The sequence below is a fragment of the Zootoca vivipara genome, chromosome Z (genome assembly GCF_963506605.1).
Source record: "Zootoca vivipara chromosome Z, rZooViv1.1, whole genome shotgun sequence".
NCBI classification, from domain to species: domain Eukaryota; kingdom Metazoa; phylum Chordata; class Lepidosauria; order Squamata; family Lacertidae; genus Zootoca; species Zootoca vivipara.
The window spans coordinates 46,703,731-46,730,795 of NC_083294.1; the positions used below are offsets into that span (position 1 = coordinate 46,703,731).

The window sequence follows — 27,065 nt, forward strand, 5'->3', positions numbered from 1 at the left end:
CATCCCTCCTCAGGCAGAGTAAGAAGAATCAAAATTCAGCTCCCCACATGCCCCACTGACAGTCTAGGCCTGTAGACTTGGAGGGAAGACCCAGTGAAGACTGAGATGGCAGAGGGATGTGGAGAGCGGAATGGGAGGGAAGAGATCCTGGAAGCATTTTTTATTTATTTTATTTTTAGCATAAAGGGCTCCTTCCACTGTGTCAGGGACTGGCAGGGACTGAGGAGCTGGGGGCGGGCCTACGGGGCCAGAGGCTGAGCCAGGGAAAGTAGGCAGTGATTTATGTGCCTCCCACAAGGCAGCAGAAGATCCTGAGGAGGAGCCTGGGCTGGACATGCCAGGAGCAGAGGGGGCCCAGAAGAATCCCCTCTGCTCCCTCCTCCGCTGTCCCCCAGGACCAGGCTTGAAGAAACACACACATAAAACTGGACAGTTGGAGCAACACCGTGACCCACGCCTCCACCCAAACCTAAGTACCTTTGTCTGACAGAGGTTTCTCTGTGGGAGAAGTCACAGGTTGCCTGCATGCGCAACTGTCCAGTTTTATGGAGCACTAGCCAGGGGAGGGGATGCTAGCTACTCAGTCACCAGAAGTGAGTGTGTGCTTTGCTCCTTAGCAGCCAACATTAAGTGTGTGCTTTGCCAATAGAAAATTGAACTGCGAGCCATTTGGGGGCACTTTCCTTCCTTCTTTCCTCTACTTCCTCCCTTCTCTCAGGTGCTCTGTAGCTCCGTATTTTCCCTCCTAGGGTGTCTTGAGTAGTCCCTGTCCAAGATGGGACTCCAAAACATCTGGAGACACCAGGCAACACCAAGCTAGTTGCCGCAATGGACTTGGTAGACAGCATCCTCTCATGGGTTTTTGGCCTCTTGGATCTGTGCACGTATGTATTTATTTTAACACACAGTTCCTGAAAGTCATTTAAACAGGCAGACAGTAACAGTTTTGACACCAGCCCCCCTCCTGGATACCTCATCAGTGAGCTCCCTGCCGGAATTAGACCTGGGTCTCTGAGGCCCAATCACTTCACTCGAGATCGTTTGTCCATCTGCCGATTTTCCATTTTCCTGCAATTACACATTGGCATTTGCTGACATGCAAAAAACGAAAGAGCACATACTGTTTCATGAGCATTTCAGGGCTAGAAAAAAATCAGTAAAACATGTAGCCTGCTTTCAAGAACTGCACCCAAACTATATGCAGGTGCTGTGATTCTAAACTCACCCACTAGGGAGGATGAACCACTGAACACAATGGAATTTACTTCTGAGTAAACACACAATGCATTGTAAGGTGGCAAATCTTTTTCTAAACTTTACCACTTAGTTGCTACTGACACCACAAACACACACGAGCCTGGCAAATGGACTGCTGCAGAGGGCGGGAAGCAGGTGCATTTTCTTCCCACATATGCAAATGGGGTGGGGAGACCTGGTCACCTCTGTAAATCATTCATTAGAAGTAAAGGTTCCCAAGCCACAAGGTAGGATTTGCAAGTGGGCTTCAACTCTAGACTCTCTCAACTAGGCACAGCCTGCAAAGATGGTGCCAATGGTAGCTCCCTGTTATCTTTTACACAATGTTGCTCAACCTTAGGTCCCCAGATGTTGTTGAACTCCCATCATCCCTGACCACTGGCTAAACTGGCTGGGGATAAAGGCTGAAGAACACTGTTCTACAAAGAATATTTGACTCAGTTTGCACATAACGCTAAGCCAAACAATGGCTTAGTGTGAATGATAAAGCATGCAAATAGTCTCTGCAAAATCGGCGGTTGCTTCACTTCTCTGCTGGTCCTGCTGCTGCCATAGTGCTGCCTAGAGCTAAGCCATGATTTGTCTTCCTGTTACATCTGAACCTGCGGCTCATGGTTTGCTTCAGTCCAGACAAGCCACCAGCCACACATTGTTATTGGCTCATAAATAACAGCTTGTCCAGCAGCAACAAATCATGAGCCTAGGTTTGCACATGGCACTGTCAACCCTGGGTTTAGCATTCACAGACACAGGACCAGAGGAGCAGCAAAGTGTGATTCTTGCTGTGAATACACGCAGACTCTCTCTCTCTCTCTCTTGCCATTATGTGAACTGGGGTCACATCTATACCATTCATTTAAAGCATTGGTCTTCAACTGGTGGGCCAGGACCTACTAATGGGTTGTGGCCTGATCCAAGGTGGGTCACAACCATCACGCAAATGTATGGAAAAGATTAAGAAATCGGTCCCCAAATGCATGCTTGGGTTAATAGTGGGTCCTGGGTCTAAAAATGTTGAAGACAACTTATTTAAAGCACCTGGCTTCCCTTGGAGAATCCCGAGAACTGTGGTTTGCTAATAGTGCTGGGAATTGTAGGTTTATAAGGGGGAAACCCAGGATTCCCAGGAGAAGCCCTATGGTTTAATTGTATGGTGAGGGTAAGAACCATAGCTGCCAAGTCTCCCGTTTTCCCCGGGAAAACCCCTTTTTTACTTACCTTTTCCCGGTGGTCCCCCGTATCACTTAATCTTCCGTTTTTCTCCATTATTTTCTCCTGCCGGCGGCCTTTTTCCCCCCTTCCGATTTGCCCTTCTATGGGCACCAAAAATGGCCGCCGCCAGCTTCAAAAGTCGCATCTACGCATATCCGGAAGTGCATAGACGTGACTTCAGGTGTTGGCGGCGGCCATTTTGGTGCCCATAGATGGGCGAAGCGACACCGGAAGTTGCGTCGGCACACTTCCTGACATGCCTACAAGCGACTTTTGAAGCCGGCGGCAGCCATTTTGGGTGCCCATAGAAGGGCAAAGCAACACCGGAAGTTACATCGACGCAACTTCCGGTGTAAAATGGCTGCCGGTCCCAGATTCTGCAGTCCGGAACTTGGAGGGTATGGTAAGAACTAGTTTGAAAGACCAGCAGCTGGCTAAAAAGTTCACAAAAAACATTTTGTGTGTCACATAAGATGGGTATTTAAGGACCCATTTAGAAACAGCACCTGGTACCACATCCAAATGCAGGTGGGGAATCATGCTTCAGAATGCTCCTTCATGCCATGCTCAGTGAAAAGTGGACTATTAGACAGGGGGGGGGGAATCAAGACTAGACTCCACCCCCCACAACATGCTGGGTTTTTGCATACTGGAATTTGTTAGTTTGCAGGAAGCATTCCCAGAAACAATCCAGCACCCACATTCAGAAATGGCGCAGTCCCCCAAACAGATACACAATACCATCCTCTTGCTGAGCATGTGGATCGATTATGCATCCATGCTTTGGGGTCCCTTTCCCTCCCACATTGCCCTGGCCATCAATCATTAGTTCCAGTGGGAAACTGGACATTTCAAGTGCCATTTTACCTGTGCAGTGACGATTTTGTCCCCGCTTGTTGCGCTGGCCAGATCCAAGGAAGGCTGAGGATCTTTGGCTATGGACTCAATCAACACACTGGGAGGTAAGAGGCCACCGGATGAAAAAGTCTCCCTAGGAACTACAGCAAGACGCGAGACATTAAAGAGGCAAGGAGTTTCTACCAATTAAATCAGATTGCATAGTCTGAGAGGACCAACCTTTATTCCTCCATCATGTGACTCCAGTTCTCACCCGTCCCAAAAGCCAGGATGGCAAATACTCAAGAGTTGGAGAGAGCTGGAACCCAGCAACATCTAGAGACACAAGTAGCCCACCCTTAGTCTGGTCCAAGGATGCAATAAAACTAAAACTAACCTTCCAGACCAGGTGTTTTGTGTGTCTCGATTTCCAAGTCGCTCTTCTTCTTCCTTGGCGGTGGGGCAGGCCGAGCAGGGGGTGGGGGCCTTGGGGGAGGGAGGCCTGCTGGCGGGGGAGGCCGGGCAGGACCAGACTTCTTTGTGCTGGCGACAATGTCTGGCTCTATGTTGAGCTGCCGCGGTGGTTTCACAGGAGGCATCTCATCAGCCACGGATGAATCTCTGGCAGGCAGGAAATCCACAGGTGCCTCCAAGACATCCACTGGCCTTGAGTCATCTGCCTCCTCGCTTTTCAATTCCTTATTGCCTTCTCCCACTTGCCGCAATGGGATCTCGCTTGCGGTTTCCACTGGTCGAGCATCACCTTCCCCCTGCCGATGCTCCAACGCCCCCTCATGGGTCTGCAAAGCCTGCCTGGGCTCCATTCTATTTGCCACAGCCTGGGGGGGCTGGCGGGGAGGCTCTTCATCGTGGCCTTGTAGCAACCCTGCTTCCGCAAACAAGAGTTCGGGAATGTGCTGGAGAACATCTGCTCCAGAAATCCAAGTGTTTGCATGTGATGGGGAATCAGACTGTTCCTTTTCTGACGAGCCCAATGGATCATAGTCAAGTTGATGTACCTTCTGGCTTTCTTCAATTATATTGTCAATTATCTAAACAAACAAAAGTGTCACATGCAGGGGCTGGCAGGCAGTCGTCGCTGTAAGCTATAGAGACTGTGGCCTGGTTGTGGCAGTGGCATGTCTTGCAATGCTGCGGAAGGGACTGAGCTAGCTAAGCCACCGCATTGAATGCACTCACTCCTGTGTGTCCACAGCAGGGGTATTTTTCTGGGCAAGAGAATCACATAATGGCGCCCCTGCTCTCAATCCCTGTGAATATATAGACAGTGAGATCATCCCTTGTGTGGGCAAACAAAGATTCCCCACTCAGCCAGAATATGACAGAACCATATTCTGGACCCACCCAGGATCCAGAATGCCCACCCCGTTTTGAGAGGGGAATACAGCAGGGGTGGTGGGTCTGTGCCCACCCTATGTTGTTGGACTACAACTCCCATCATCTCTGTCCCCTGGCCGCGTTAGCTGGGGCTGATGGGAGATGGAGTCTAGCACCTGGAATGCCACAGGCTCCCTATCCCTGATTCACAGCATCCTTATTTTAATTGGGGGAGAGGATCCCGGAATCCCAAGTATCAAAATTTTGGGAGTCACTGGTATTTGCAGAGAATAATGACTCAAAACAACTTCTTTAAAAAAAGAAGGAAGGAAGAACTTGGCATACAGACATTGAGGAGGCAGGGTCATTGTCTTTCAAGCTTCAAATGACAATATGCAATCCAAAAGACAAATGACAACAAACAACATTTATCTGCAACGTCTACAAATCGCAGTGAACCGGTGACTTTACTGTACTTCAGGATTTCAATCAACAACTTAACACACCTCTTTAGGGTCCTCTTGCTTGACTTCCAAAGCTCCTGCTTCACATTCCGCTTTCTGTTGACCACTGGTCAGCTTCTGAAAAATAAATAATCAAGCATAAGGAAGAGCTCTTTATAAAAAGGGTCAGAATGTACAAGGCAAAGGGATGCTTCATATTAGCTCAGGATAGGAAAGACTGTGGGCAGGAACCCCCCCCCCCCATAGCTCCCTGCTCGCTGTGGCATTGGGGGAAGCCATGCTCCTGTCAACCGAATGGCTGTCAGCGAGCCACTTCTCCCCCACATCCCCCCCACATGCCACTATCCGTGTATTGGACAACCCCAGTTTTTTGACATGGGTTTTTTTAGTCAAAAACCATCGTCCAATACATGGAAAAACACGGTATGTATGTATGTATGTAATCCGCCAGCCTTTTTCCATGTGCGACTGGCCACCAAGTCTACAAGGACATGAAAGCAACAACTCTTTGCCATAGCTTGTTCCCAGAGGCTGACATTCCTAGCTAGACTACTTCTGCCAATGAAGGCTCTAGTTAACAATCAAGTGTGGCTATACCTAAGCTTCGTGAATTTGTCTAACCCTGTTTTTAAAAAGCCCTATTTTCCCTGCGCAAATACCGAAATACCAATGAGAGTTGTATTGCATCCACTTTCCATTTCAAAAAACAGGTGGCCGGAACAGCCTTGTGGGGACGGTGGTTAGCATCCTCAGCAGCCAGGCACCATCTCAGCAAGTCTCACCAGCCCTGCCATGGGACCCACTAATACGCCCAGTCCCTTGGCAACAGGGTTTCTGTTGGAAGTAGCCGTTAAGCTGCCCACTATTTTCATGTTCCCACAATGCCTCGGATTGCCAAACAGTGTTGTTCCAGAGCTGGGTAGAAAGATTGGAGCAGCTGGCAGTTTTGCAGGACCATATGCTGCCATAGACAAGTTAAGGGGTCGAACACACCACAGGGCACTTTGCAAATGGGCATCCTATAAGCTGAAGGCAGTCCCAAGGCAAGAACAGAGCACAAATAAACCCTGACAAGGGCATAATTAACCCAGTCACTCTTCACAGAGGGAGGACCAATGGCATGGCCCCTATCTTTAGGAGAACTGCTCTGCTGCTCTATGTAGCTACCTATGTCCCTTTGTCCTTTCAGGGCCTGTTAAAAATGCCATTTGTTTTCCCAGGCTTTAAACTCAGCTATTTTACGGTATTTCAAGGCTCCCATCTTTTACTATCCAGGTTTCGAGGGGTAGGGAGTTAGTTTGGATTTTTGTTTCCGCACCTGCAACGCTCTGGCCTCAATGGAAGTTATTTCAGGAAGTACTTTATGCTTCAATATTTATTTTACAAGCAGCACCTGAGGGGAGAGCATAAAACACCCCAGTATGCACCGAGATGTACCTTCCATTGCTGACCCAGCACAGCAGCAGTTTAAGGCTAGTTTGGGACAACACTGCCCTTATTCCCCAGAAAACTGCACAGCATCACCTTCAGCCCATCTAACCAGATACACTTTAGGATTTTCTTTCTTCCTTCCTTCCTTTTCTCTTCTCCCCCCACCCCCACTCCAAATGTGTACCAACTCCTGGCCTACTGTGAGAGCCAATGTGGTGTAGTGGTTAGGAGCAGTAGACTCGTAATCTGGGGAACCGGGTTCGCGTCTCCGCTCCTCCACATGCAGCTGCTGGGTGACCTTGGACTAGTCACACTTCTCTGAAGTCTCTCAGCCCCACTCACCTCACAGAGTGCTTGTTGTGGGGGAGGAAGGGAAAGGAGAATGTTAGCCACTTTGAGACTCCTTAGGGTAGTGATAAAGCGGCATATCAAATCTAAACTCTTCTTCTTCTACTACTACTACTACTTAATAAATGCCAGAGATTCAGCTGTGCTGTCACTGTTCTTGGAGGCAGCATACTAATTACATGTGTGGGAAGCAGTGGTGCTGCATTCATGCGCTAAGTTTAGAGTTTTGCTTTCACATAATCTCAAGCTTATCAAACCAGAACACTCAACTCCCTTCTGTCACCACATTGGCAATTGGGGAGCAGAAAGGGAGATGAGGAACAGAGAGAAGGAACCCAGCTAACGAGGCTGCAAAAGCTTAGTTAAGCCTCTGGCTTCTGGCTAGCTTGGGAATCAAAGCACAGCAAAGTTCCAGCTTTCAAGCACATATTTATAAGCTCCATGTTTATAACAGGCGCAGCTTGAATAGTGGCCGCCAAGGGGTGGGTGGGATGTTCCTTTACAGGCAAGGTTGACAAAGGAAGGAAGGAAAACATCAAGACAGCACTTAAGAATTAGCTCCTGATTCTTTCCTTCCAAGTTTAATCTCCCAACACCCTGCCCATCGATCCAAGTGGCCTCTGGGGGCCCTTGGTGGTGCCAGCACATGCTGATCAGAGCCCAACAGGATCCTGAGTCGTGGTTGAACATTATGCAAGAACTGGGCTCTCACCACTCTTGGTGTGCGCTTGGTTTGTTGCCATCTGCTTCAGTTGTGAGGGGTGCAGAATTTTAATTACAACCACACTATAATGGATGCACCAAGCCCATCCTTTATGTGATGTATTCTTAAATTAAAGGAAAATAAGGCTATCCATGGCTGCTATTCACAGTGGCTCATGTTCCACTTCCACTGCCGAAGACAGAATTCCTCTGCATGCCAGTTGCTTGGAATCAAAAGAGGGGAGAGCTGCTGTTGGTTGTGTGCTTCCCAGAGGCATCTGTCTAGCGACTATGAAAAGAGAATACTGGACTACACGGGCCACTGGGCTTGATCCAGGCTTTTCTTGCATTCTTTTTGCTGAGACAGAATTCCTGAACCATACATTCTAAAATATGCAACACAAGGGAGCACACCTGGGACCTATTAAAAACTAAAGTGCATTTAGGTCAACTTCCCCCAACCTTACTGCCCTCCAAACATTGATGAGCTACAACTCCCATTATCCCTGACCACTTGCCATGCTGTTCGGGGGCTTGTTACAGTTGTAGTTCAGAACACCTGGAATGGATGTGGCTAGGGAAGGCTGATGCTGTATGTGTTAAGTGCTCGTGTGCCTGCTCTACACTCCTGCTTAACAACATAAAAAGTTCCTTGGCCGATAAGACAAGGGTCTACCTGGTCCAGCTTTCTGTCCAAAATTTCTAGTCACTAGCAGGGGCTAAGTGGCTCTTGGGAAACTAGCCGGTAGTGGATTGCAGCCTACTGTCCCAGCTGTATTTTTTAAAAAAGCTCCTCTCCCTTTCTCTTTTAAATCCTGGGTGTTTTGGCTATGCTGCAGAAGGACCAAAATATGTGGCAAATTGGGCAGGGGAGCAGGGCTAAAACCTGCCCCTTAGCCTGTTCTCCACACCTTGATAACCCAAGTACAAGCAGCGGTGTGTCTCTGGAGTAGGGTGGGTGGGTTGCAATTGCCACCCACCAATTCAGATCCTAATTCAGAAAGCCACCTGTGCCTCTGGGACACACTGTACAGAATAAGATTCCAGTCACCACCCCAAAAATCAAAGCCATAAACTCACTGTTTATATCCTGCTCATTTAACAAGGAAAGCAAAAAGCACGACGGGGCACTGACTATTTAGAAAAACACCATGCTCCCCTGGCTCTTGGATGAGAATGCAAACGCTCAGAACGATTTGCTATGCTCTTTTCACTTTGAGATCCAATCTTCCTGGAGCAAAAGCTTTTGAGCAAAGTCCTGCAGGTGAAGAAAAACTCTGGAGGCAAAAAAAATGCCCCCCCCATCTCCATTTTCCACCGTCTACCCAAGGCACTGCAGGTCTGACGTCTTTAGAATGAGATGACCCTGGCTGCTCTCTGCTAAGATCAGGGACGCTGCTCACATCTGACAAACATTTACACAAAGAGACGCACCTTCGGTACCGGCTGCACGACTTTGGTTGGTGACCTGTCGGGGAGAAGAAAAGAAACACACCCAGAGACAAGCTTAGATAAGATGGGGGGGGGAGAGAACTTAAACACCTTTTAACAGAGTTTAAAAATTAACTAGCAAGTTTCTCCCCATTCTCTGGGGTGATATTTTTCTAAGTTTCTACTTCAAGGAAAGTTATCACCCTGATAGCGGGAACCTCAGGCTTGGCGGTAGAATGTGGCCCTCCAAAACCCTCTGTTTCACCCATGGGGCCCTCCCCCAGGTCCACCCTTCACCACCACAGCTTCACACCCTCCTTGAATGTCCCCCCCCCCCGGTTGAAACATGTTCTTGAACTCTTGTCAAGGCTTGCCTGCAAAGAAAGGCAAGAGAAAGGGGTGTGAGTGTGCATAGAAAGCAGACTACTGGACAAAGGCAACACTTTGGGGGACCACAGATTTCTGTAGCTCAAGAAAATGGGAGCAAAATGAGGCCCACAGAGGAAGAGGGGTGCATGGAGGAGGCAGGGGCCCCCAGGGAGGATGAGGTAGACGTTGTGCTCATGCTCTGCCATCCAGCCCTCCTGTGTCTCCCACAGGTTTTCCTCTGTGGTGGCAAGAGCAACAAAATGCTATTTTTGGTGAGCCACGACAGCTATTCTCAAGAGGCCTGCTCAAACCAAAAGGTTCTATGCTCCATGCCCCTGCTCAGAAATGGGCCATGAAAATCTAATATGTAGACTTTAGCCAGCACTCACGGGCCCAAGTTGCATAGTGCTGTTGCATTCAGGCTGACAGGGCCTCTCTTGGGGAATCATATAAAGCTAACTGACCTATACCTCCTGGGATAATGCACAGGTTGTAACAGTTATGGTCTGGATTTTGCACTCCTCTGAATGTCTGCAAAAATGTTTTCAATGTGAGGTGAAGCGAGAGGTGCCCAATGTTTTTCATTCTTTCTCTCTGCACGGTTAGTTAGTCCAAGTAGCTAGAGCCCTACTGCTGCCACCAATCACCACACAGGAAATTGGGCCACAAATTCCGGGGGGGGGGGCCTGATGGGAAATTCCTGTGTGCTGCCCCTTCCAAGAACGCAGTATTGGGGAGGGGAAGGATGGCTGCCCCCCTGGTCCCATCTTTCCCTCTTCTCGTACCACAGGAAGGGATGCGATGTCATCCTCTCGCATCACCAGTAGGGGCATTTGTGAACCCACACTTGTGTAGCAGGAGATTTCTAGCCACTTGGAACAATTATTCCCTTTGGGTGAGGGGTGCAAGAGACTGGGAAACTTCAAATGCAGACCTTGGAATGCATTGCAACACGGTATGCTGCATATATACATTTCTCCATTTTAGTGTGGGGTTGTTTTTAAAAAAATCTCAAATAGAAACAGAAGTGGGACGAGACAAGAGTGATGAAAGAACATGCACAGGAGTGACTTGGATGGGAAAGAAGACTCATCTGCTCCTCTCTCGTCTCAGACAGAGGATCACACATCTCCCTTTCCTTTTCTTAAGCTGCAGTCAATGCCAAGGATCGGATCTGGAGATTTCTGCATGCAAAGCCTGTGCTCTACCACAGAGCTAAGGCCCTTCCCTGGACAAACATCGAGAGCAGCAGTCACCGCCCAGGCCAGATATGCCAAATCCCCTGCAGCTCCTTCATTTTCTGCAGCCAGCCATACTTTCCTTCCTCCCTCAGTTCTGGAGGGACTCGGGGAGTAGTGGGAACACACAATTTGACACAATTCTTGGTAGGATCACAGTCCTGAAGCTGCAGCAAGGCATTCAAACCTTGCACAGGGTCAGTGGACCTGGTTGCCAAAGGCTGTGAAAGGTCAATTAGAGTGGCCTCCACCAGACTCACATCTGAAACTCTGGAACCATGTCTTCCCTTAGGGATCTGTGGTTTGGGTGAAGGGGGTGGGCAGGGAAACCTGTTTGATAAGAAGGGTTATGTTCTCATGTTCTAAGTTTTGAAAGACCAACTGTGTCTGTGTGTGTGTGTCTCTGTGTAAATGCACACACGTGTCACTTCTGACATGACATGTCCCTATGCTGTGTATGTTTGGAAAACATGAGGCAGGAAGCTCACCAGAAAACAGCTAAGAGAACCTTTAGAACCCACTCCCCATCTCTCCTGCTGCAAGCTCCTTTTCAACAGGAATCAAGCAGCAGAAGATCTAGCCTTTGCTGATCTGGCACCCTCCAGACTACAACTGCCACTGTTGGCAGGGGCTGATGGGCACTGCAGTCCAAAACCTCTGGAGGGCAGCAGGTTGGTGAAGGCTGCTCTAAAGCATTTGGAGATGGGCACTAATGGAAATAGGATACTGGGCAAGGTGGATGATGAGAAGAGTGGCTGTTCTTCAGAATGATTTATTGTCTTCCCCATGGTTATGCTGAGTAAGACTGATGGGGAGTTGAAGGCTCCAAACATCTGGAGGCCACCAGGTTGAGGAAGGCTGCATCAGGGTCATTTCTTTAAAAAGTCATCCCCCCCCCCCCGCATCCACCTCTATGTAGCTGCTTCTCTGTCTAAATACAGGAAGCAGACTTATTTACAGCAGCAGCACCAAAGAATGTTGGAAGTGCAGTTAGGAGACAGGCAACTTTATTCCCAGCTGGTGGACTTACATTAGAAGGCTGGAGGAAGGGGGAAGAGTATTAGTTATAGATCTTGTGCACAATTAAGAAATATACTGAAAGTTAGAGAGGCTTTCCCAACATATTTGCAATCTAAGAACAGGCTATTAACATATTTGGAGGCAACACGCTTCAAAGGAAAGAGGCATACTGTAGTTATTTTGCAGCAGCAAAAATGTTAATTTGCAAAAAGATATTGGAAATATTTATATAAAAAACAGTTTATCATATTTATGGGACCTGGCTATGAATAGAATCACGTGTGCATGTTAAGATGGGCAAGCAATACATTTGGAGAGGAACAGAAATTCGCATCATACCATTTTATTCAAGGAGAATGTGGTGTGCATACCTTTCCTGCTTTCTTATTTAATCCCCACAACAAGCTTGTGAGGTCGGCTAGTAACTAAGAGGCAGTGACTGGTCCAAGGCCACCCAGTGAGTTTCGTGGCAGAGTGGGGACTTGAACTTTGGTCTCCCAGCTCCTAGCCAGACACTCTAGTCTAACCACTACACCGATCCTAAGTGATATTGTATTAAGGGCAACCCTGACATTTTGCAAGAAATTATCTCTGTCAAAGTGCTTTGCCAAAGGTGTTAAAAATTTTACATAATGTATCTCTGTCTAAAACACAGATTTAAGACAACAAAACGCACCCTCTGCACCCTCAATGAGACTGTTGTGGGGCAGGTGTTCCTGAGCAGTCTTAGGAACTGGCAGGTTGACTGAACTGCAGATGGCTGCATTTGAGGGCCTGGAGGAGCTGCTCACTCACTACAAAAATCCTGTAATAAAAGGGTTCGACTCTGCAGCACCACAAAGCCAGCAGTTGAAGGGAAGAAGAATTGTGGGGGGAGGGGGGAGTTCCCTAAAGAGCTTTGAGGCAGCAATTTTGTTTACTGCACTCCAATACTATAGCTAAAATTAGCAGAGATTCCAGTTCTGAACAGCAAAGTGGAAGTGAAAAATGAGAATCTTTAAAAAAGGGTGTCCTGCAGATCTTGCTGGACTGCAGCATCTCCTATCATCCTTGACCACACTGCCTGGGGCTGATGGCAGCTGGAGTCCAACAACATCTGGAGGGAATCAAGTTCAAGCCATTTTCAAATATATCAAGGGCTGTCACATGGAGGATGGAGCAAGCTTGTTTTCGCCTGCTCCGGAGGGTTGGACTCGAACCAAGTTAAAAGTTAAAAGAAAAGTTAAACCAAGTTAAAAGGAAGAAGATTCTGACTGAACATCAGGAAGACCTTTCTGTCAGTAAGAGCTGTTCGACAATGGAAAGGTAGTGGACTCTTGGTGGACTCTCCTAGCCTCTAAATGGAGGCTGAATGGCCATTTGTCTCATCTAGTTGAGATTCCTACATTGCTTTCCAACTCTGCAATTCTATGATTCTAAGTTAATTGAGTAGGTGGAAGTTAAACAACTATCAGGACAGAACTGAAAATGAAAACTGACTTTGGACAGGGGCTGTCACAACTGGCAGAGTGAAGAAGACAGTAGATGAGCAGGCCAGGGAGCTCCTGCCACCACCTCCTGAACCTGGCCTGAGAATATTATGCCCCATTTATTCTAATATTCATCCATTTCTTATAATTTTTTAATTGTGGTAATTAGCTGAAGAGGTAGCTAATGTATTGCCCTCCAAATGTTGGGCTCCAATTCCCATAGGGAGTTCAGAGGAAGGGCCACAGTTCAGTGGTTGAGCACCTGCTTGGCATGCAGAAGGTTGTGGATTCAATCCCCAGCATCTCCAAGTAGGGTTGGGAGAGTTGCCCTGCCTGAAACCCTGGAGACCTGCTGAGAGTCAATGATGCTGAACTAGATGAGATGCCCCAATGGTCTGGCTCAGCAGAAGGCAGCTTCCTGTGTTCCCACAAGTCCCAGCTAGCATAGCCAGTGCTCAAGGATCACAGGAACACCTGGAGGGAATCACATTGGCTACACCAAAGGAAGGAAGGAAGGAAGGAAGGAAGGAAGAAGGAAGGAAGGAAGGAAGGAAGGAAGGAAGGAAGGAAGGAAGGAAGGAAGGAAGGAAGGAAGGAAGGAAGGTGTCTGCCTTTGCTCCACACATACACTAGAACAGACCACTTCAGAATGCAGGTACACATAATCACATTTTTTAATTCTCTCTTATGTAAAACACTCTTGACAAGTAGAAAACTAGCACATCAGGAAACAGGGTGAGCTAGAACCTCTCTCTCCCTGATGCGTTCTCTCCCCTCCCCACTGCCATGCATACAGTGGGTGAGCATTCAAAAACTGTGCCTCTCCACCTGCAGGGTGTAGTAGTGCAGACCACCTGTTGTTGCACTCTAGAGCAGACCTCACTCACTGCCATTCTTCCATCTCCATCTTCTGTAATCAAAGGTATGGTTTGTAACCAGCATCGCATCACTGATTACACCGAGTTCAAAATGGGAAGGCACTAACAGGAGCTACATTCCCTGTTTGCATAAACTGAGCAAAAGCCAGGGTGGATAAAAATCAATGATTTAAAAAATAATAATCAAAAAATCGGGTTTTTTTATTTAAATCGGATTTTTTTGATTTAAATCGATTTTTTTGATTTAAATTGGATTTTTTAAAAAATAAAATGCATTTTGAGGAAAATATATTACCATCCAAAGGTTATTCCATCATGAAATAAAGATTAGTTTTTTAATTATGTAGAATAAGGTTGTATATGTTTAATTTTTTGGGTAAATAAATTCCATTAATCCATTCACAATGTCATGCTCTTGCAGAGGTTTTTGTAAGATTATTGGGCAGTTTCTCTGCCTACAAGATATTATCACAGATGCTTGGTTTACTTTTGCAGTTCTCAAAACTGAATTTGACTCAACAGAGATCACATGCCTCTTCTTCATAGCAAAAAGGTTATAACATGAACAGAGTTGAGAAATAGACCTTAATCCTATTGTTCTATAAACCTATGAATACAGAAACAACCCCTTCAGTGCTAAGTTTCAAGAAGTTTAGTGAATAGAATAGAAACAATATTTTTCTGATTGTTTGGAGTGGACAGTATTTAGGCTGGGCTGACAGTCTAAGTTTCTTAAAATATATATATTTTGTTTTTGTTTAGCCAAATTAGTTAACAAACATGGATGTTTGTTTAAGCAAATAACATATGCTGTAATGTTATTGTTTCAGTTGAATAAATCTATTTAAATTGTTATTATTAAGGTAATGATTATTTTTCTCCTTCCTAAGTACAACAGTAAAGTTGTCCAAATATGAATAACCCATTAAACTGGGGATAAAAAACTAATATGAAAAGTTGTTATTCTAAAAATCTTCATCTACTTGCATATTAAAGTTATACCAGCAAGAATTAGTCTTTATGTAGAAAACTATGATTTAAATCAAGCCTTACAGATTAGTGATTTAAATAGTGATTTAAATCAGTTTGATTTAAATCAAATCCACCCTGGCAAAAGCTAAGGAGTCTAAGGAAAGCACCCCAATCTGGGCCAACAAGCAATCCAAAGGCCACCCTCACAGTCCCCTCGAATGCACAAACACTTCCCCAGGCTGCCTCAGCTGAGAGAGAAAGAGAAAGCAAAAAGAGGGAGAGAGGTGGCCTAAGCTGGGGAGGCATGACTGGGTGTGCTCAGGGGGTGGCCTCTTCTCAGGCTTATGGCCCAGGTATGGGAAAGCTTTGGCCCTCCAGTTGTTGCTGAACTACAACTCCCACCGCCCCTGCCACTGGCTGATGGGAGCTGTAGTTTAGCAACCTCTTGAAAGCCACAGATCCCACCAGTTGTTTGCAAGCCAGCAAGGTTGTCAGACAGGATTCAGGAAGGAACAGCACTGCAGCAATCTGGAAAGCAGATACAGAGAGAATGCTTGCACCAAGGGAAAGACAGAACACAGGAAGGATGTGGAGACACCCCTCTCCCTTACCACAAAGGTATGAAAATTCTACACAGAAGTAGGGCTCCTTGCACCCATCTGTAACTTATTTTTAAATTTTATAAATCATGCTTTACTTAAACTGAAAGTACTCAAATCGAAGCGTACTTAAACTGAAGTATGACTGTATTATATTGGCATGTTATTACAGTGCAACATTTCCCCCCCCCTTAATTTCAAGGTAAATTGACAAATAAAGGTTTTGCAATACCTCATAGGTAAACTGCTTAGAGATTATTGTTAGGGAGAGCAACATTATAAAATACGCAATACTTTAATCAGACAATGCCTCTCTAGCCAGTTGGGGCTTGTTAGAGGCAGTGACCACCTTTCAGCAACTGAGGCTGTAGCACCACACACACACACACACACACACACACACACACAGAGGCACTCTCCAGACTTAGATACAAAGCTGGACAGGGTTGTAGATAATACAATGGTGTGAAAAAGTATTGTTAGAACATAATTATAATTTAATTAAGAGGTAAGATATAGAGTGTAAAAGGATAAGATATAAAAGATAGAGAAATAAGGAAATATTAAAGTAATAATTAGAGTTTATATAAGATTTAGAGTTTACTAAGGATGATATGTAAAGAAACACAGAAGGAGGTGGAATGAGGAAGTCAATAGATTAGAAATAAGGGTTATAAGTTAGCATTTTTGTTTTTGTGTTTTTGTATTTTGTATTTTTTGTGTTTTGTATTTTCTTTTTGTATTTTGTATTTTTTGTGTTTTGTATTTTCTTTTTGTGTTTTTATTTTTGTATGTTTTTGGTTGTTTGTTAAAAAAACCTTTAATAAATACATTTTTTAAAAAAATACAAAGCTGGACAGCAAACTTTTGATTGTTTGATGTCTGGAATGTTACACATAATATGTGACGGGTATAGGACTCCTTTGAGTTGTTTATGACTCAATTAGGAGCCACTGATTATCGCCCGGCACGCTTTCTCTAGCGCCTCTGCTCCGTAGACCCGGGCTGGCAGTAAAACACACAGCAGAGTTCTTCTTCTTCTCACACACAGCGGAAACTTGTATAGCCGTTGGATAAAAAGCCTCTTAAGAACACACAGAGTCCAAGGTGTTCTAATAACTACTGGAGTTTATTTTAAAGAGAAAATAACAAACAACCTGGTGAGAGCGCAGACATCTTGCGACCGTCTCCCAGGCAAAAACGAAACCAACTGATACACACAGAAACACTTCTGGCACATTCTGTAACATGATCTTCCTCAGTGGTCAGGTGGTACACAGTACACAGTTAACCCCTTCGGTTACTTGTTACTCCTCACATAATAGCCAAATTAAAACTGCCTCTGACGTTTGTAATGCACAGCAAACCTCAACAGGGGGTGGAATAGGAGTTATTTAAATAGCTTGTTCTTTCCTTTTTTTGAACTAAAAGAATTAAGGGAAAGGGGAATCATCCTTGGATGGTTGGGAAAAGAGAGAGACAAAATGCAAGTCCCCCAAACTGGACAGTTTGCTTTGCTAAAGACCCCACACTTAGTGGTGCACTAGTATTGAGGTCTGAAGAGCCAAACTTGGGGACCCAGGTGGCGCTGTGGTTAAACCACTGAGCCTAGGGCTTGCTGATCAGAAGGTTGGCGGTTCGAATCCCTGTGACGGGGTGAGCTCCCGTTGCTTGGTCCCAGCTCCTGCCAACCTAGCAGTTCGAAAGCACGTCAAAATGCAAGTAGATAAATAGGAACCGCTACAGCGGGAAGGTAAACGGCGTCTCCATGTGCTGCTCTGGTTTGCCAGAAGCGGCTTTGTCATGCTGGCCACATGACCTGGAAGCTATACGCCGGCTCCCTCGGCCAATAATGCGAGATGAGCGCGCAACCCCAGAGTCGGTCACGACTGGACCTAATGGTCAGGGGTCCCTTTACCTTTACCTTACCTAGTATTGAGGTCTGAAGAGCCAAACTTGCTCCTAAGAATATAAGAGGGGCCCATCTAGTCCAGCCTCCTGTTCTTACAGTCGCTGACCATGACGGCAAGTCTCCCTTCCTGTGGTTTCCAGCAGCTGGCATTCAGAAGCATTGCTGCTTCCAACAGTGGAGGCAGAGCATACTCACTGATCCAGCCTTATGCTCCATGAATTTGTCCAATCCTCTTTTAAAGCCATCCAGGTTGGTGGCCATCACTGCCTTCTGTGAGAGAAAGTTCCATGATTGAACTATGAGCTGCATGAATAAGTCATTTAAAAAATCTGTCCTGAATCTTCCAACTTTCTGCTTCACTGGATGTCCACGAATTCCAGTGCTATGGGAGATGGAGAAAAAAATTCTTTATCCTTTCTCTCCATGCCATGCATAATTCTGTAAGCTTCTATCTTGTCACCTCCTACTCACCTTCTCTCTGAACTAAAAGCTCCTTAAATGCTGCAACCTTTCCTCTGCAGCAGATATTTCCTGCTTCACGGCCCTCAATGCTGCAGCAGCCCATCAGCTGCTGGCTAGAAATATTATACCCTGGGCATTTTGGCGGGCTTGCCATGAGTACAGTGGCACCTCTACTTACGAATGGAGCTCCGTCCGCCATCTTGGATGCGGTTTAGAAAGGATTTTTTCTACTTACGAATTTTTAGATAGGGTTGCTTTGACTTACGAATTTTTTCTCCTAATGCATTCCTATGGGATTCGACTTGCAATTTTTTTCAACTTACGAATGTGTGTTCGGAACGCATTAAATTCGTAAGTAGAGGTACCACTGTACTTTCTTCTGTTCTGCTGATCTAACCCATAGGTCCCTCTAGCTTAGTATAAGACTACTTTGACTGGCAGCTCTTCCACACAGGCCCATCCTAGCCACCAAGATGTTTTTGACTGGAGATGAAAAGCATTGAAACTTGGGGCCTTTGGGGAACCTGCAGCAGAGAAGGTGCTCCTACAAAGCATCTTAAAGGTAAAGGGACCCCTGACCATTAGGTCCTGTCGTGACTGACTCTCGGGCTGCGGCGCTCATCTCGCTCTATAGGCCGAGGGAGCCGGCATACGGCTTCCAGGTCAGGTGGCCAGCATGACTAAGCTGCTTCTGGCAAACCAGAGTAGCACATGGAAACGCCGTTTACCTTTCCGCCGGAGTGGTACCTATTTATCTACTTGCACTTTGACATGCTTTCGAACTGCTAGGTTGGGAGGAGCAGGGACCCAACAATGGGAGCTCACCCCATCACAGGATTCAAACTGCCGACCTGATCAGCAAGCCCTAGGCTCTGTGGTTTAACCCACAGCACCACCCGCGTCCACAAACCATCTTACTGCCACTCTATTTCCAAACTACTGCTTCGTTTGTTAGCCACATTGAATACTGTTCACAATAGAAAAGCAACCTGCAAATAAATGGAACCATTAATCCAAGGAAGCTAATGCTGAAACAGACCCCCAGCCACACTCAGTAGGGACATGAACCTCGCACCTCTTATGCCTCGCACCTCTTAAGTCCAGTGGGCTCTACCTTTCCATCTTCCTCCACCCCTCCTTCTGCCCCTGTCACATATTATTAAGGGGAACAGATAGTGGGGGAGCCCCCTCCTTTCTTAAAAGCAGCAAATCTCATGCACAATGCAAAACCCCAAGGCCTTCTCAAAATGCCATTCAGGATCCACAGTAACTATTTTGTCATCTGTCTGATGTCATGCAATCAAGAACAAGAATGGTAAATTAATCATTATTCATAATCAACATGAGGGGGGGGAATACCTGAAGCAGCCTCTCTCCCCCTGCCGTGAACTTATTAACAGCTTGCCAGTGTTTTGTTTTGCTTTTTAAATCTGAAATAAAGAGTTGGAGACCTGAGCCGTCCAAAAAGACTGCAGCAACAGCAATTTTTAATCAGCAATACAAACAAACCTTAATGCACTTTGTTAAACACGCAGCATGAAATGTGAAATTTAAGAGCAAAACAGCCCCTCCACCCTCTTTTTCTAGGCAACTGGCTGACTTAAAAAAATATTAAGCATGCAGCCTTTTTCTTGTCACCAAATAGACTATTTCTGCGTGACAACTCCAGCACTCCAAACAGGTCCATAAATCACTTTTATACCAGGAAAAAACCCTGTTATTTGAATATTTGTCTATGTGTACCTATTTTAGATTATTTGTGCCGCACTGACAACCTGAAAGCAGAACATTCAACTTTCTTCTGCTTAGAAACATACACCAAACAAACCCAAAATCTTTTTACATGATCACCCAGAGTCCATGGCTTTTTACAAGCATAGTGTACTCCAAAGACAACCAGAAAGAAGACTGGGACTTTCGCCTTGAGCCATTCTCCACCTCCTGGAGCTACGGAGGGAATAAACTGGAACTTGTAGAATGCCACCAACTGCTAGAAGACTCTGTGATTCACTCACAAGATCTACTCATCTGGGTTGGTATTCTGGTCACCAACCAATCACTAAAGTCCATCAACAGCTCCTTCTGCCTCCGGAGGGAATAGCTTGGAACTCGCCCATGAGAAAGAGGCCCCAAATCAGTGATACAGCGGCAGTGTTCATTTCCCAGCCTCTCTAGAAAACTACATCCAGTTAGCAAACACAATATTGAGCTAGATGTATTAATGGCCTGACTCAGCACAAGGCAGATCCACGGGTCCATGGATAGGCTGATTCTATGGCTGGTATATTTTTCATCAACTTATGCTCCTCTGGATCAGACTTCCCAGCCTGGTGCCTTCCAGAAATTTTAGGAAACTCCCTTCAGCCCCAGCCAACACAGCTGATAGGATCTGTAGTTCAAAACATATGGGCCAGGGAAAGCTGATCAAGAGAGAAGGGTCTGAGAATTGTACCATAACATCAGCTACCAGGAAGCAGAAGAGGCTTCTGTAAACATCTTCACTTATACTTTGTGTTCCGCAAATGTTTAAATTGTCAGGAGCTTTGGGCCCCAGTCTTGGCTGAAAAGTGAGGCAGAGATATAGCGTGAAGAAAGGTTAAGGTCTGCAGCTGGTGAAAAACAGAAAGATGGAATACTACAAGCAGCCACAGAATAGCTGCTATGTTACTGGGGGGCTGCTTCTCAAAACCCAGAATTATAATCTCCCCCAGAGCATGAAAGCAACCAACTGTTTTATCAGAAAACAGACAGTTAATCTATGAAGTTTGATTCTGCATTTGTTTTTCAGACACATACTCACACGCTGCAGTAAAACAGGCTGATGTTATTGGGGGGAGGGAACTGGTCACTTCCAAGTCCTTGAACCCGCCAAGAAACTGCCCACTTTAAAGTTTGCTCCCTCCTTTCATCTTAAGCAGCAATAGAAATTATAAGTCCACCTGTTACTTCCTGCACTGATGCTTCATCTAAGACCTAAGCAGAGCCTTCAGCAACCTGGAGCCCTCTAGATCAGGGGTCCCCAAACTAAGGCCCGGGGGCCAGATGCGGCCCAATCGCCTTCTAAATCTGGCCCGCGGATGGTCCGGGAATGAGCATGTTTTTACATGAGTAGAATGTGTCCTTTTATTTAAAATGCATCACTGGGTTATTTGTGGGGCATAGGAATTCATTCATATTTTTTCTCAAAATATAGTCCGGCCCCCCACAAGGTCTGAGGGACAGTGGACTGACCCCCTGCTGAAAAAGTTTGCTGACCCCTGCTCTAGATGTTTTGAACTCCAGAAGGGAAGAGCTGAAGATATACCTATATTCCAAAACATCCGGAGGGTATCCTGTTGAAGCAAGGCTTATCCAGCACCTCTCACTTTAAACGGTACAAACAGAGAAAAAACAAAATAAAAATATTCCTTCCAGCAGCACCTTAGAGACCAACTAAGTCTGTCATTGGTATGAGCTTTTGTGTGCTGCACACTTCTTCAGATACTTCAGATTCTTCAGGTATCTGAAGAAGTGTGCATGCACACGAAAGCTCATACCTATGACGAACTTAGTTGGTCTCTAAGGTGCTACTGGAAGGAATTTTTTTATTTTGTTTCGACTACGTCAGACCAACAAGGCTACCTGCCTGTAACTAGACAAAAAACACTTTTCTTAATCTCCTTTCCCCAAACTCGCTTTCCTAAGAAACAGAGGCAGGTGACTGGATGTGAGCCACAGAACTGCACCTCTCCAGGACAGAGGAGACAACCTGTTGCAGGGCACCAACAACTCACAGAGCTAAATCTGTGGTTGTGGGATAGAGGAGGGGTAGAGGAAGATAGCCCATAGCCAGAGTAACTGTTGCAGGAAAAGTAGGCTTGTAGAGAATGCAGGAAGCAGTGTGTTCTGCACTGAAAAATGCAATTCGTTCTTGTGTTTTTGTTTTTTAAAGAACAACTCCTTCACTGGCAAACAAATCTGCTGACTTCAGGGTTTTCCCCAGAAGGGAGATCTGATTCATGGAAGTGAACACTCCCTCCTCAGAAATTCAAGGAACCAGAAGGGAGAGCATGACAGTGACAACAGCAGTCCCAAGTTAAGTGTGGTGTTTACACCGCCTGGAATATTTCAAACTTTGCCAACATAACAGTCCTGGTGTGCATGACCTGCATTTGTGTCAACACACATCCTGCAACTAGAGACCAAACTCACCCACCCCAATCCACACCATCTGCAGGCACAGAAGCTGCAGGCAAATAGCAGCACCTCCAGACCAACAAAACAATCCCCCTGTCAGACTGCTGAGCACCCAGCTCTAACATGTTGCCTACCAAAGTATCACACCCCCTTTCAGGAACAGGGGATTTTTGACCCAACCCTTCTCTTACAATTGGCTTGTTGCTAAGAAAACGGAAGAGGAAGAATGATAGCGGATTTGTGTGTTTTGTTTTTCCTGACAGCTGGGTGCCAGAAAGGCAGCATGCAGCAAGAATAGCAACCTTCTTGCTTGGACCAGCTCACAGCCATCCCCTTGATAGGAAAACTGGGAACTCAAATCAGCAAAGGGGGCAGCAGAACACCACACACAGAGAGGGAAGCTTGAAAAAGGAGGAAGGTAGCTTCATAAAAAGGGCAAGACAGAAAAAAGGAGCACCAGTTCTGGGGCATGAGCTAGACTACCATGTCCACAAAGACATGAATCAGGAAAAAGCAGCACAGAAGGACGGGAGATGGAGTTGCCATGGACCCAGGGTGCCTGGGACAGAATATGATGCTAAGAGAACATGGATCCACCTGGCCCATCATCCTGCTCTCACAGTGGCAAAAGGGGGTGACAGGAGGTTGTGCTGAGCAAGGACAGGGAGGTACGACAATGAATTGGGGGACATGTAAGGAAGAGGTTTGAAGAAGCCAAGAGACAGTGGTGGGAAACCAGTGTTTAAACCCTGCATTGGGCGATGAAACTCACTGGGTGACCTTGTTGCAGTCCCTGCCTCTCCGTCTAACCTACCTAGCAGGGCTGTTGTGGGGATCAAATTAGGAGGAGGACAACTATGTACACTACATTGAGCTCCTGGGAGGGAAAGGTGGGGTATAAATGCAGTAAATAAATAAAAAGGAGGAGAGCCTGGAGGAAGAGCTGGCTGAACCGGCTGCTGGGAGTTTTGTGGGAGGGGGATTATTGGTCTGAAGTTTTTACCTGCCTAAATCAACTCTGCAGTTCAGTTCTATTTAAATTTGGGTTTTAAGATGCTGGTGGGTTGCAGTTGCAGGGACAGGTGCAAACAAGGAACAGGAGAACCAGGGGAAAGGAGAGGTGGCAGGAACAGTGCTGAAAGGATGCAAAAGGAAAAGGGCGAGGAACGCCGCAAATACCTAATGGGGGGGGGGGAGAGAGAGCTGAATGCTCAATGACAGCAGTTTAGTGCAATCTGCACTGAAGTTTAAATCCAAATTAGGCTTGTCGGGTTCACGCCTGGTCTCCCTTTGAGAGCCAGACTATAAAGAAGGGGATACGGAGAGGAGAGCAGGCTGGCCACGGGCAGCAGCTCGGTGCAATCCGAATTAAGGCTTCGATTCGGATTAAGCTTGCTCGGGGCGTGCAGTACTACCACCCCTTTCCCCTTCTGCAAGGGGGAGGAAAAGGGAGGTGGGCGGGAGAGGCAGGAACAGTAGAATGGGAGAGCTGCCTAGGCGAAGCTGCAGCGCTCCGCCGTAATCTGAATTAAAGGTGTGCCCTCCTGCTCCACTACCCGCCCGCCAGGCAGCCCCACTAAGCAGAGGCAGAAAGGAGCTTGGAGGGGGGTGTTTCTGCCGGGGCCGGCAGCTTCTTCAGCGCGCTTAATCTGAATCGAGGCTCTGATCCGGAGTCGATCCAGATCGTGCGTATTCCCGAGGCGGCGCCTCCCTCCCTCCCTCCCTCCCTCCCTCCCTCGCCGACTCACGCCGAGGGGCTCCCTCCGTGCTGGGCTACATCCTCGGGCGCGTCGTAGAAGAGCTCCTCGGTGTCGGAGTCGGACGCCATGCGGACGCGGAGCGGCGGACGGAGCCGCAAGAGAAACCGGAGCAGAAGTGGCGGCGGCGGCAGCGGCAGCAACCAGGCCGGGCCTCGCGCGTGAAGTCTCGCGAGAGAGGGCGGGGGAGAGGGAAAAGGGGAGGGAAGCTGTAGAGCTACGAAGCGGGAAGCGAAAAGTTGGAGGGGTAGCCGCAGAGACACTTCCGGGTTCCACTCCACCCGAAGCCGCGAACGGAGCAGGAACGGAGTCGGAGTTAGTTACGTTACATATTAAATAAGTGTGCATGCACACTTCTTCAGATACACACGTGCATGCACACGAAAGCTCATACCAAAATAAAAACTTAGTTGGTCTTTAAGGTGCAACTGAAGGAATTTTTTTTATTTTGCTTCGACTCAGAGCAACACGGCAACCTACCTGTAATTGTTATTAGTTATTGTTATTGGTTATTAATCACTATTTATTGCATATACTTTATTATTTATTTATTGTCTCTTTCTTTGGCGATCACTCGTAGCCGAGTAAGATTGTCTTCCATAAACACGGTTTTAACAAAGAATCCGTTAGTGACTGTGGAGGCCAATTCTGAATCCACACGTCCTTCCACAGTGGGGCATACTGGTAGCTGTCAACTTTCGGATTTGAAAATAAGGGATCAGCAACCTCACCTGTCCCAGGGACAGTCTACAGTAGCGGTAGGCAACCTAAGGCCCGTGGGCCGGAGGCGGCCCAACCGCCTAATCAATCTGGCCCGCCGGAATCAGTGTGTTTTGACATGAGTAGAATGTGTCCTTTTATTTAAAACTAGCTGACCCGGCCACGCGTTGCTGTGGTTCTTTCCTGTGACCCTCCACCCACCCTGTCCCGATCCTTGACGTATCTTGCTCTCCTCCCTCCACCCCGGCTCATCCCTGTGTTTCGGTAGGATACCCTTCCCTCTGTTGTCCCTGGGGAATGTTGGTCCCTCCCCCATGTATCTCCATACCTTGGCCCCCACCCTTCGAAAAGGAACTGTCAGCTTCTAGGTTCTATTTCCCAGCATGCACTTTTGTCTGAGCCCTCTGTTGTCCCTGGGGAGTGTTGGCCCCTACCCCCGGTATCTTCCTACATTGGCCCCCACCCTTGGAGAAGAAACTGTCAGTTTCTGGGTTCCATTTCCCAGTATTTACTTTTGTCTGAGCCCTCTGTTGTCCCCTCCCCTCCCCCCTGTATCTCCATACATTGGCCCCTGCGCACACATCGTAAACATTTCTATATATTTAGATTAAGGATAGGGGGGGTGATGATGCGTCCTGGGACCCAGAGAATTATTTTAAAAATCCCGACGGGGTGTGTGTCAAATAGCGAAGCCCCACAGCACTGTAGCAACAGACAGGCCCAGACAGAAGGAGGGGGGTCATATGGGCCACTTGGCGCGGGCCTCCGAATCTAAAGGGGGCCTCAGTCAGCATATTCACAATCAGTAAAATGAAAAAGTAACAAAAGGGTTAAAAACAGGGGCACATTATCTACCTGGCCCGGGCCTCTGTCTGGCCCTGCAAGGGCCTGGCAACAGAAGGCGCATTCTGAAGCACCCGAGTTGTTCAGTTCCATAAAAAAAAAAACAGGAAGTGGCAAGGGGAAGGTAGGGGATTCTAAATCAAGGGGGGGGATTGGGCACTGCAAATATCTGAGGACTTAAACTGGGGAGAGAAAGTACATGGTTGTTTTTTTAAAAAAAGACGCAGAGGCTTATAATCAGTCGTAGTATATAAAGCCTAGGTTAAAAGGGGCACGACTGCCCTTACTTAAAATGGCCACCAGAGCCTCGCATGTGACACAACGGCCACTAAATTATAAAGCGAAAACCCCTTGCTGTGCCCCCAAGTGCGTGTTAGGAGAAATGATGAACAACTGCCTAATGCTGCCAGGCGTTTATTAATGCAGCCGCCAGAAGAGGCTTTGGGCTTTGGCTTTGGGGGTGGAATGGCTGTTTTGGTGGTTGTTGGACAGTTGCTCCCCCCACCCTACGTCAGCCCATGACCTATTTGGGCTCCTCCTCCCCCCACCTCCCACCCAGGGCTCCATTCGGGATAGTATTTAAAGGGCTGTAGAGCTGAGACCTAGTCTGTAAAATGGAGCCGAGGTCTAGGCTTTAGGCTGTAAAGGAGAGGCAAGGCCTTGTCTTGGGCTAGTATTAAAATGTGACCCGAGGCCTCCGCCCTGTCTCTCCATTCCTTGGCCCTGGCCTGACTCTGTGGGTTGTCTGGTAATGGCCACCTTGGTGGTTTCAGTTGCTTGGTTGATGACATCATTATTTTGTGGGTATGGCGTAGACTCCATGGGGAGGGAGGTGGTGTAGGAGGAGCAGCTGAGGGAATAACGCCACTTGAAGGCACTGATTGACTTGGTGGAAAACCAGGTTTATATCTGCCCAGGTGTGAGATTTGAGGGGTTTTCTTTTCCAACAACACTCGGGGAGTGGCCTGGATCGTTGTGTCAAAATTTCAGGACAATCAGTCAAGTGGTTACGGAGAAAAGTTCAGCCAGTCACTTTCAAGATTTTTACATTTTTATATATATAGATGCATCTCTGGATTGTTTGTGGGGCATGTTGTTGTTTAGTCATTTAGTCATGTCCGACTCTTCCTGACCCCATGGACCAGAGCACGCCAGGCACTCCTGTCTTCCACTGCCTCCCACAGTTTGGTCAGACTCATGTTCGTAGCTTCGAGAACACTGTTCAACCATCTTGTCCTCTGTTGTCCCCTTGTCCTTGTGCCCTCCATCTTTCCCAACATCAGGGTCTTTTCCAAGGATTCTTCTCTTCTCATGAGGTGGCCAAAGTATTGGAGCCTCAGCTTCACGATCTGTCCTTCCAGGGAGCACTCAGGGCTGATTTCCTTAAGAATGGATAGGTTTGATCTTCTAGCAGTCCATGGGACTCTCGAAGAGTCTCCTCCAGCACCATAATTCAAAAGCATCAATTCTTCGGCGATCAGCCTTCTTTATGGTCCAGCTCTCACTTCCATACATCACTCCTGGGAAAACCATAGCTTTAACTATATGGACCTTTGTCGGCAAGGTGATGTCTCTGCTTTTTAAGATGCTGTTTAGGTTTGTCATTGCTTTTCTCCCAAGAAGCAGGCGT

General features: G+C 46.9%; 1 protein-coding gene and 1 long non-coding RNA gene across 2 annotated transcripts in view; both read right to left on the reverse strand.

Moving 5' to 3' along the window:
* Positions 1–24,015, reverse strand: part of WDR44 (WD repeat domain 44) — a 43,538-nt gene extending 19,523 nt beyond the window's left edge. The window contains exons 1-6 of the mRNA XM_035102278.2: positions 23,864–24,015; positions 9,024–9,057; positions 5,151–5,225; positions 3,704–4,358; positions 3,337–3,467; positions 973–1,068 (exon numbers count right to left, since the gene is read on the reverse strand). Coding sequence (XP_034958169.1) covers positions 973–1,068; positions 3,337–3,467; positions 3,704–4,358; positions 5,151–5,225; positions 9,024–9,057; positions 23,864–23,943 — 1,071 coding nt within the window. The 5' untranslated portion in view covers positions 23,944–24,015. The remainder of the gene's footprint in view (positions 1–972; positions 1,069–3,336; positions 3,468–3,703; positions 4,359–5,150; positions 5,226–9,023; positions 9,058–23,863) is intronic.
* Positions 10,397–21,372, reverse strand: LOC132591530 (uncharacterized). Its single transcript, XR_009557031.1, has 2 exons — positions 17,495–21,372; positions 10,397–17,108 (listed from the first exon to the last, which is right to left on the reverse strand). It is a non-coding gene; the product is annotated as an uncharacterized LOC132591530 (long non-coding RNA).
* Positions 24,016–27,065: the final 3,050 nt, after the last annotated feature.